This window comes from Ceratina calcarata, unplaced genomic scaffold, assembly GCF_001652005.2.
Source record: "Ceratina calcarata isolate Rehan_Ccalc_2016 unplaced genomic scaffold, ASM165200v1 scaffold586.2, whole genome shotgun sequence".
NCBI classification, from domain to species: domain Eukaryota; kingdom Metazoa; phylum Arthropoda; class Insecta; order Hymenoptera; family Apidae; genus Ceratina; species Ceratina calcarata.
Genome location: NW_017177087.1, coordinates 1079 through 11831, shown reverse-complemented (window position 1 = coordinate 11831; position 10753 = coordinate 1079). Strand labels below are relative to the sequence as shown.

The 10753-nt window shown below is 40.9% G+C and overlaps 2 protein-coding genes and 1 long non-coding RNA gene across 4 annotated transcripts; 1 reads left to right on the top strand and 2 right to left on the bottom strand.

The window, feature by feature from the left end:
- Positions 1-338: 338 nt before the first annotated feature.
- LOC108629725 (uncharacterized) lies at positions 339-3567 on the top strand. Of its 2 annotated transcripts, none has more exons than XM_026817510.1 (7): positions 339-527; positions 1147-1235; positions 1328-1545; positions 1968-2081; positions 2145-2479; positions 2790-2928; positions 3066-3567. In XM_026817510.1, the coding sequence occupies exons 1-7, from the start codon at positions 465-467 to the stop codon at positions 3419-3421; spliced, it is 1314 nt and encodes a 437-aa protein (XP_026673311.1). In that variant the 5' UTR covers positions 339-464; the 3' UTR covers positions 3422-3567. The 2 variants fall into 2 exon arrangements, with proteins under 2 accessions (XP_026673311.1, XP_017888049.1); XM_018032560.2 differs by lacking the exon at positions 339-527 and adding an exon at positions 611-980.
- LOC113464901 (uncharacterized) lies at positions 2703-3260 on the bottom strand. Its single transcript, XR_003389763.1, has 2 exons — positions 3031-3260; positions 2703-2914 (listed from the first exon to the last, which is right to left on the bottom strand). It is a non-coding gene; the product is annotated as an uncharacterized LOC113464901 (long non-coding RNA).
- Positions 3568-3813: 246 nt separating the features above from the next.
- Positions 3814-6819, bottom strand: LOC108629772 (transcription factor Adf-1). Its single transcript, XM_018032636.2, has 3 exons — positions 6547-6819; positions 5487-5622; positions 3814-5299 (listed from the first exon to the last, which is right to left on the bottom strand). Exons 1-3 carry the CDS (start codon positions 6785-6787, stop codon positions 4621-4623), a joined length of 1056 nt encoding a protein of 351 aa, XP_017888125.1. The 5' UTR covers positions 6788-6819; the 3' UTR covers positions 3814-4620.
- Positions 6820-10753: the final 3934 nt, after the last annotated feature.

Here is a 10753-nt window from a genome sequence, read left to right as displayed (position 1 = left end):
TTGTATGATTTTAACGAACAGATATCAAACTCAATTTTTAACTAATAATTTGAATAATATGTATTTGACTTGGAGTAATAAACTTCTGAAGTTAAACAATAATAATGGAGTACTATTATACATATTTGGATATAAATTTTGGAAAGTTTTGTAATATGCGAGTAATGCTGGACAACTAAGACGACGAATGTCGCATCAAGGAATTGACCATTCTTCTTTTTTCTAAAAAACGTTGTTTATAATAACTCGTTGATTGTAAACATGGCGTCTAGCGTCTAGCGCCTCGTGTCCAGAACTGCCAGCATGTTTCAATGTTTGTATACTATACATATATACAAATGACTCCGGGATTCCGGATATATCCGGATAAGCTTATATCGCAGTTCGCACGCACATGAAGGAAATACATAAATCCAGCTAGTCGCGACGCATGGAATAGAACGTATCACATTTTCTATGTATACATGCAAGGTCGACCTAGAATCTTTTTGAGTCACTCACGCCTGTGGTCCACTGTGGTCATATTGGTAATACGAAACCACCCTTGTTTCTCATGAATAAAGCATTCCGCAACTCGCAACCCTCGCAACAATGCCATGTGTAGTATCCGCCATGTTGGATGTGAATCTTCGTATACCAACTAGGTTTTTCTGGTTACAGTTACATATGTAGTTATAATAGAGTATCTATAAAATCACCGAGTGCTAATCGATATCGTTACGTTTTAATCTCGTTTAAAAAATTAGCCGAAGCATCCCGAGGTTGTTCTTTCTCCGCCCGCGCAACGTTAGTCAAGCCTTTCAAACTCGCCTCGCAACTCTTAAATCATTCATCGCTCCATTCGGTGAATCGATAATAATTAACAATTAACGCGCGTTTATATACAGTTTATTTACTAAAAACTTAGTGCGGCGATCACAAATAAATGCGGTTCCATCGGCTCGATGAAACGCCGTAGCTGCTTGAAGTCTCTCAAATCGGTATTTATTTACATATTCTACACAGGCTCCTTCTGTATGAAAAATCCGATCCAAATCACGATAGATCGACCAATATAAGTAAAGGCAATTTATATGAAATCCCGTGGATCGTCGAGATTCGAGCGTTTCATTTACAAAAATTTTTGTGATTCGGTGATGAATCCAGAGGAGGCACACCGTCGGGCTTAGGTGTCCAACCGGGTCGAACTGCAGGCACGCGTGGAGATGTGCGGTCGATCAAATATTTTTCTTCACGTGCGTACATACGTCAATGATTCGTACTATTGTACGATTCTTATTATAAATCGTGATATTTAATTAAAATAAGCCTGTTAAATTTTAATTAGGTCACAGAAGGACGTGGGTTCTATATTCTCATGGGGTGCGAAGTCTAAGTCGAATAAAACGAAACCGGAAGATGAGGACGAGGAGGAGGAATTGTCAGTAGAGGATCAAATTGGAACCTTTACCAAGGATCAATTTCGTAAAGAGTCTTTACAAACGTTCGACAGACTCCGAAGGAAGAGCCAAATTAGGAATCCCAGCCAGGATCTCATCGACGCCAGTAATACATTTATACAATTCGCAATAATCGAACGAGGATATAGGGAAATCTCGGATGAAAAAAGTTGAAAAACATGATCTTCACATTTCCCCTTACGATTTATACAAATCTGAATATTCTCCGTAATCTTTTGACTACTCCAAAAAATTCAGGTTGTTTGGTCCGATTTTAGAAAAATTATTTAATTTTATATAGTGTGCGTTCTTCTGTTTTGCTCTTCACTGGAGCTGCTTTCATCAATTGTAGCTTTTACTGCTTCAGATAGTTGCATGTTTTTGTCTCTTGCGTTACTTCTACAATTTTTAGATATATTGTTACTATCGTTTATTGTCTGATACGATTTTCACGTAACTCGGATATATCCTGAAATTACTCCATCATCGTTTCATTATTTCCCATCGATTATTCATAATTCTTTCCAGACAATGCAAGCTTGGACAAGTTTGAGACCCTCGAAGGTGGGAAATGTATCGATCACCGTTGCCCAGAGAAGTCTTTACCACCGCTGGACGAACAGATTAACAGAAACGATAATGGTCCGGACACTCTCTCTCTTTCCTTACTGTTTCCTGATTCCAGCGAGCTGTTCAAATTTGCAGGGAGTCGAATCGAACCTGCGGGCAAACTTAAAATGAAATACTCGGGACAAAACCGCGGACAAGCAGCGTTACAGAGCCGACGGATAGTGATCAGTACGGAGGATCTAGCTGGGAGAGACGTAGCCCGAGTGGTGTGGCAGAGGATGAATGCGTTGGAGAAGAAGACCGCGAAGCACGGCACGGTGGTACGCTCGACTGCGTTAATAGTGAAAAGCTCCAGGGGCAGTAGCTCACCGTCTGCCGCAGAATCGGGAAGAACATACGTTCTGTTAACTCCCGGGGAGTATTCGACGATCACCACCGTGATCGACGGGTCGCCGGGGATCAAACCAAAGGTACGATCGGCGGGTCTCATTTAATCGTCGGATTACAGCTTCACGATTTTATTTCTCCGGTTCCAGCGGATGAAATTTGATGAAAAAAGGCAGAGCCGTACTTCTATACTAGTAGAAGATCTGTGAATCTTTTCAAATTTTCCCATTATTTATATTAAAAAAAAGTCGTGAAGTTGACAAATTTCGAAGAATCATCAGAACTAAAAGAGAATGTCCTTGGATGTTCGATATTTTTAATGTTTAATTTTGTCTGACTCTAACTTAAGATTGCATATTACATCGTTTAATGTTTTGTTGTGAAACAACGTAGGACACGATGGGAAAACAGCCGAATGGGAAAGTTGCTTGGAAAAGCAACCAGTTTGTGGCTGATACTAATTCGCTTGGAATCGCGAAAAGCTGCAGAGTCAGCCGAGTCGAACCGAACAGACGATCCTGGGAATGGACAGGTGAATTAGAAACCATAGAATTTTAAACGTATTTGTAGACGCGAAACAATACCTACGATTCTCGTATAAAATATTTCTTTGTATTTCTAATAATTAACTTACATTATTAACAATAAGTCATTTGAATTCGACTTCAGGTAGTCAAACGGACTGTTGTGTCGCCCGGGACTCGTTCGATCATGCCCGTTCCTCTTCGGACAGCAACCTCCGTCCACCCAGCATGATAACAACGAAGGTAACAGAGAAAATCGAGTCGAAACAAGCAAGACAAGAAGGAAAACAATGGCACAAAGCGTTCCACCTATTTCTACCCGCTTTCATTCTGGTGCTCGCAGTTCTCTTCTCCCTATTTCAACCAGAGTTGACGATTCTTAACCAACTGCGCATTAAACGAGATATGGTCAACGAATTAATCGAGGAGACTATAAATAACATTAGGAATCAATATTGTATTCCTATGCTCGAGGCTTTCCGAAATCGACTAGCCCTTTAAACAACTAATGTACAATATTATTAGATGTTTAATTAAATGTTAGCTCGAATGCATGTACATTTAACACTAAACCTGCCAACAGTTATTGCACACTAATACACTATATACTTTTTACATTTAAATCCAGTTTAATGCATTAATATTTTAGTTTAGTACTAGCTTGAATAATAACAATTTTTAAAAAATAATAAAACAGTTTTCGTCTTCTTTTTATAGAATAATTTAATCATTTGGACTGCGCGTGGTATGTTTAGTGTTAATGTGTTAAACGGTTATAACGTAGAAACAATTTATGGGATGTAGGGCTATGTGAACGTTGTTAAGATCATTCTACCGTTACCAAACGCGACCTTACCTTCGTTTTAATGTGGTAACGATTAAATGAAACGAGGTTTAAGCTTTAATTAAATGATTCCCGTCTTCTCTTTTATTGTCCTTGGGAGCCGATTATATTATACAAAAAGACAGGACCCCCAAGATCCTCAAAAATAGGATTTTAGATCCTTTCTTTTTCTATAATACAACTGGCTCCTTCTCTCTAGTTTCTTACAAATAATTATTAATTTTTACATGTAATTATTAATTATCAATGACGAAAATAAGAGCAGGACTTTTCTAAATTGAATGAAACTCAATATATCAGTTTTTCTGTTCGTTTATCCTGTTGTACATTTAACACTAAACCTGCTAACAGAAATTTAAATGCAGTTCAATGCATTAGTTTTTTAGTTTTGTATCAGCTTAAATAGTAACTATAATTTAAAAAAAATAAAACGATTTTGTCTTCTTTTTATAGAGGAATTTAAGAAGTCATTTGGACCGTGCATTGTAGGTTTAGTGTTAATATAGTACATGTTTATCGTGTAGGAACAATTTATGTGATGTAGGGCTACGTGAATGTTAAGATCGTTCTACCGTTGCCAAATGCGATCCTACCTTCGTCTTAATGTGGTAACGATTAAATGAAACGAGGTTTAAGTTTTAATTAAATGATTCCCGTCTTCTCTTTTATAGTCCCTGGGAGCCGGTTATATTATAGAAAAAGAAATCCTAAAAAAAGGTCCTTTCTTTTTCTATAATACAACCGGCTCCCCCTCTCCAGTTTCGTACAAACAATTAGTAATTCTTACATGCAATTATTAATTGTCAACGACGAAAATAAGAACAGAACTTTTCTAAACTGAATGAAACTCAATATATCAGTTCTTCTGTTCGTCTATCCTGTTGCAAGGTATTAGCACGAGATTCGGTATACCTCCAGGCGGTGGGTGAATGTACTTCTCGCTCGAGTTCCTAATAGAGCCGTTCGAATATTTTATCTCAGCCTCGTTTACTATTTGGAATATCTTCATTTTAACGTCGGCTTGCACCGTCGCCGGCAATCGTTTAACCGTCTCTTTCATACCGTCGAAGAACAATTGTAAACTCTTGTTATCCTCGGCGAAAGGTTTGCTCTCCGTATTCTGGTAGCTCCTAACGTAGTAGCCGGTCGGAAGCTCCATCGTCTCACCGTCCAACTGTCGCCTATCGCGTTCACAATTATAATTCTCATGAAATTTAGTCGTTTCGCTCGGCTGCATTTCTTCAGGTAGAATGTTCACCATGATCTCTGTAGTATCCTCGATCTTATTCGATTTATCCTTCTCGCAGAGAGACCAACTGCTAACCTGGGAATACGAGGAACTCGGGTTGACGAAGTTTACATTCAAACTTTTCAACGGAGAAGGATCGACGACGTCTAAGTATTCCGTGTAATTTTCGTCGTTCTTGTCTTCTAATTGTTTCAACAGGCGTTTAGTGGTGTTCCCACTCGAATTGATGGTTTCGATGTAATCCTGAGAGACCTGAATTATCTGATGTCGATCGCCCGGCTCATACCTGGAGGGATTAGTTAGATCATAAAATTAAAAAATTGTATAATAACATTAATATAAATTTACTTGAAAGTTATCGCAGAAAGAGAGTAAGTCGGATTTCTGAGAATTTTTACTCAGGAGGAGGCGAATGACATGCTACAATTAAATTGGAAGTGGAGACATCGAAGAAGAGAAATTTATCGGCTTACTGAAATTTAAGGAAGCTGAGATCATCCTCGAATATCCATTTCTTTCTACGCTCGCCCCTGTCTGCTCTTTGTAAGTTTTTTAATATACGGGAGTATGTGTCTCGCAAGTTCTTCCAACGCAGTCTCATCCAATTCGCTGAAATAGAGGACGTTCTGCATTTTTATTTAATATAAAGAATAAATGGAAGAATTTGAGAAAATACTTATTTATATTACAAGCACAGTACTAGATCTTTGAACTTTTCCGTCAAATTCTATACGCTAGTTCCACAGAAATTAATTATTAAAAATACTAAAAATCACGGGTCAATCCGTTTTTGGTTCTGATAATTCTTCGAAATCTGCCAAATTTATGAACTTTTTTCAATTTAAACAACTGATAGACTGATTTGGAAAAATTCTTACTTATATTACTGTTGTATGTACAATTGTATCTCTGAATTGTTGTCATCAACTTTTATCCGCCGGATCCGAAGAAATTAAAATGCCAAAGATATTGAAAATCGTATGTAAAGGCAAATACATCCCTTCACATCTAGCAAAATTTGCGCTTTTCCCGAGTTTTGTTATAATATAAGTAATGGACGGAAAAATTTGAAAGAATTTACACATGTCGTATACGTATAGAAGTACATCTCCGACTTCTTTCATACAATTCCATATGCTAGTTCCGAAGAACAAAAATATTGAAAATCGTTCTCTAAAATGTGACAAAACTGATTTGCATGCTTAATGAATTTTAATGTAAAAATAAATAATAGCTAAAAAAATCTGAAAAAAATTCTCACATCGTAAATCTCATTCTTTTCAGAATTTTCGATCCACCGCAACTTGCATATGTCTAAAACAGAGATTTGCTTGAAACAATCTCATCGCGACGAACGCGAATTAATCCGAATTATCTCTAAAAACTAGTAAACAAAAATAAGGAGCTTCACACATTCTAAACCTCACGCGTTCTCACGTTATCCTTATTATCGATTAGAAACATTCTGTCGAAGACTCAATGAGCGAAAACAATTCGGTAGAAACAATTGAAACGCTTGTAACGGCAGCTCACCGTCGACGCCGAGATCGTCAGCGATCTTGTTCCAGACCTTTTGACGCAGCTCCTGGAGCTTCACCGTGGAGCTCCTAACCTCCGACGGCCTATACAGCACCGGGTGCTCCCTCACCGCCTCGATAATCTTCAATGAGAGTTTGTGAGAATCCGAATCAGGCGACGTCGTCATCTTTCGCTTCGTTGGAAATGTTCGGACGCGCACGTTGCACGACATTGTGAACACGGCTGCTAGTGCCATCAGTTAAGTATGCTATATGTATGTATGGTATCACGGCCGTTTCTAGTACAGGCCGAAACATGTGATATGGCAACAGTGTACCATCAGGCCGAACAGTCCGAAAGTACGATAGAAGCAGGGCTCTCGTAATTTATCCCACGGCCGGAAAGTGGGGACGACGCGACCATGGTGGGGACCAATAGTTGGTGGAGGTATGCAGTGATTTTCACGGTAGCGCTGCGGAGAGCTTCGCGAACGCGCATGAGCACGCATGAGGGGAATAGTAGTGGGGATCGAAATACGGGCGAAAAACAGGGGAAGCGAGCGTCGTGGGTAAAAATATCTCAACCCTGGTCCCGCCCTCACCTCAGACTCGGAGACTTGGAGTCAGGTGGTGGGGCGAAAAGCTAGGCGGCGCCAGAAGGCCGCCGTTGCTCCTCCTCCTTCGCGGGATGCGTCCCTGGGGAGGGGCAAGAAGAAGTCTGCTCCCCCCTCGCAGGATGTTTCTGCGAGGAGGGGAAAGAACACAACAGGCGGACAAGCGCAGGTGCCGGCTAAGGCACTACCTACACCTGGCCGTGCCAAGAAAGGGGCGGCGAGGAAGACCAAGTCGCCGCGGCCCCCGAGAGCGGCCGCCGTGACGGTTACGGCCCCCACGGGCGGTTCGAAATCCGTGGCGGAGTTTATAGAGGAGGCAAGGAAGGCCATAAATTTGGAGGAGATGGGCATTGGGCCGATCCGCTGTAGAAGAGCAGTCACCGGTGGCCTGGTTTTACAGGGCACGGATGCGGGAGGTCGCTGCCGGCGCTGATGTAAGGGTGCAGCGACCGGTGAAGTGCGGCGATGTCCGCATACACGATATCGCAGATGCGGTCAAGGTTGCGGACATCGCCGCTGCGATAGTTAAAGGAGGTGAGTGCCGTGAGGAGGACGTTAGATTTGGCGAAATCCGCCGGTCCCCCTCCGGACTCGGAACTGTTTGGGCGCGGTGCCCTGTGTGCGCCGTGCGCAAGATCGTTGCGCGAGGCAGGCTAACCTGCGGTTGGTACTCCCTGCGTGTCACGGCCTTAGAGGCGCGGAAGCTGCAGTGCTTCCGTTGTCTCGAGGCCGGGCACGTGAGGGAGACGTGTACGAGCCCGGTGGACCGGAGTAATTTGTGCTACGTTTGTGGCACCTCCGGTCACCGGGCCAGCGGCTGCCTCGCGCAGCCTAAGTGCGCCATTTGCACGGATTTAGGCCGCCCAGCAAATCACAGGCTGGGCGGCCCGAAATGCACCCCGCCCAAGAGACGGGCGGGGCGTAGAGGAGGAGGGGCATCTTTACAGCCCCCCGCACCTGATAAGGTGGGGGGTAGTGTCCGCCAGGAGGGGGCGATGGAGGCGGAGCCTTCCCCGCNAAACAGTTTGATGAAGGGATGATACATTTTCGGAAAACGAAACAGAACTATATCTTACATTTGACGTTGCATAATTGCTATTACAATTATGGATCCAACACTTGTCTAGCATTTGCAAAATGTATGAAAAATATGCTTTCAATAGATCGCACTAATTCATCACAGTTTCATATTTATTACACAATGCAAACATTAAAAAGTTGTCGTATATGAACTAGAGGTTATAGTTATTTTTACCGTATTATTTCTGCTACTGAACCGTCTCTCACAACTTTCCTTCGGGAGAATTTTCCCGACTCGATGGACAAATTCGTTAGTGAAAATGTTTTTAGCATCCCTGAAAGAAACCCGACCATCGGTTCCTTGTAATATTTACAACATTCCCCACGTGTTAAACACTCGGTACCTCCGTCACTTGCAGCCAACAAAGCCGTAGACGCATTGTAACCAAGTAAAAGCCGTGCCACAATCAGTACGGAAGAACTTTCGCCAGTTTATTGTATTCGATTTCCCTTAAAAACACGTGTTTGATAATAAAAAGTACCTTTGATTAGTTGAACGTAGTAAAAGATGTCCTTCTACCTTTAGTTACCACTAATGCCAGATGGAGTGCATACCGGTGGGTCGTATTTTACGCGTTCAACTAGTTACAAGTTAAGGGAAATCGAAAATCATAAGCTGGCGAAAGTTCTTTCGTACGGATTATGGCACGGTTTTTACCTGCGTGCAATGTGTCTACAGCTACGGCAAAAGGCAATCGAGGCGTCGACGGTTGGTAGCTGCAAGTCGCGGAGTTACCGAGTGTTTAACACGTGGGGAATGTTGTTAATATTACAAGGAATCGAAGGTCGGGTTTCTTTCAGGGATGCTAAAAACATTTTCACTAACGAATTTGGCCATCGAGTCGGGAAAATTCTCCCGAAGGAAAGTTGTGAGAGACGGTTCAGTAGGTATCGAGTCGTGCACCTCAACTCAATGATGGATCCCGAAAAATCCAACAGAGTATTACGAAATAATCCGAGAATTCGCCTAACGCGAAGATGGTTATCCGCCGATTCCAATACAAAGAACGTCATCCCGATCGAGTCGCGGCCCTCGCGCATCGTGTAGTTCACGGGCCACGCGGGTAATGAAATTCATTTTGTGAATGAAAAACGATCGGCTCCTTTCGGAGACGTTTAATGTTAGAGTGCAGGAACGACAGTGTAAGTGTTTGAAAACTTTTAAGTGAAGAGTGACAGTGGTGTAATGAAGTTGAGTTCGTAATAAAAATCAATCGGCTCCTTTGAAAGACGTGTATTGATAGAACGTAGGAGCAACAATCTCAGTGTGTTAAAATTTTCAATTGTAGAGTGACAGTGATCGTTCGAGGTTCCTTCCCTGGACAGAAGATCAGCTGTGGCTGTGGCCTACCTGCGAGCGGCAAAGACGCTGACCTATTGACCGTGGCCCATCGTGAGCAGGTGCACTTGCGGATGATTGGGTAACTCTAATCTCTACAGTTTTCGCATTTTCTTTTAAATTCAATATTCCCTGCGTCTTATTAAATTCCGATTTATCCTATCATCATCCATTAATTATCAACTATCTTTTCACCATCCATTCCATGTGAATAACGATTAAGTGTACTAATTGTTATCCATAATATCGCACGAACAACAATTTTCTTGCATTGTTATTCATGTAGTTTATTAAACTCGTCGATATATTTTCTATTTTTACCTTTTTCCGTAAAAATTCTGATAAAACACAATCAGTTTCAAAAAACGGAATGTAATGTGTGCTATCCTTAGAGTTACATTTGCTTTTCTTTTTGATGATATTTGTAAAAGACATGTTTTATCCAAAGACGTACAGTTACCATATTTAGATTGTTTTACATCCGCGTGTACTAAGAGTTTTTTGAAAATATTTGTAAACTGATAGCACGTAGGATTGTTACTATGACCCCCTTTGCTTCTTACTGCGCTAAATAATTCTCTAAATGATCCTGGGAAAGTTTGTAAGTTAATAAGTATCCATTAAACGGTTTAATAAAATTTTCGTAGACTTGTACAACATTGTATAACGAAATTATTATTCCCAGAAATCCAGTTTTTCTGGCATAAGTGACGACTGGAATACCATTTATAGTGCGTAATCCTCTGATGTATTCAATAATGCTCTTAATTTTCTTTCTTTTTTCCTCAACGTTACCTTCATCTATTCCGTTGTTACATTAATTTTTTTATAGTGTTCTCTTGAATTTAAAATGTCCAAACTTTCGTTTATAACGGAACAAAATTTCGCAGTTCCTTCAACTTCTTCGAATTCAGGAATTTGCAGATCAGCGCGCACATATCGCAGAGCAACGCTACAGCTTTCACTTAAAGTTTGCGCAGCTAAACGAACATTCATCTTGTTTTCTTCAAAATTTATATGTTCACGTGTAATTTTTGTGCCTAAATGAAATCCCTCAATGTCCTGTAAATCCACTAATTTTTCTAAAAATTTTTAAAAATTTCTAAGAAATAACGTTACCGTCAGCATCATAAATTTCTTCATTTGCGAAAGCGTTCCTTATTAATTTTAACATATGACAACCATCAGGT

Excerpts from the sequence above, each read along its gene's own strand:
- LOC108629725 (XM_026817510.1), top strand. The coding sequence starts at position 465 with ATGCAAGGTCGACCTAGAATCTTTTTGAGTCACTCACGCCTGTGGTCC. Across the intron at positions 528-1,146 it reads GGTCCACTGTGGTCATATTG|AGGAGGCACACCGTCGGGCT; the intron begins GTAATACGAAAC and ends TGATGAATCCAG. Across the intron at positions 2,082-2,144 it reads GATTAACAGAAACGATAATG|GGAGTCGAATCGAACCTGCG; the intron begins GTCCGGACACTC and ends TCAAATTTGCAG.
- LOC108629772 (XM_018032636.2), bottom strand. The coding sequence starts at position 6,787 with ATGGCACTAGCAGCCGTGTTCACAATGTCGTGCAACGTGCGCGTCCGA. Across the intron at positions 5,623-6,546 it reads TGACGATCTCGGCGTCGACG|CGAATTGGATGAGACTGCGT; the intron begins GTGAGCTGCCGT and ends CCTCTATTTCAG. Across the intron at positions 5,300-5,486 it reads CTCAGCTTCCTTAAATTTCA|GTATGAGCCGGGCGATCGAC; the intron begins GTAAGCCGATAA and ends TAATCCCTCCAG.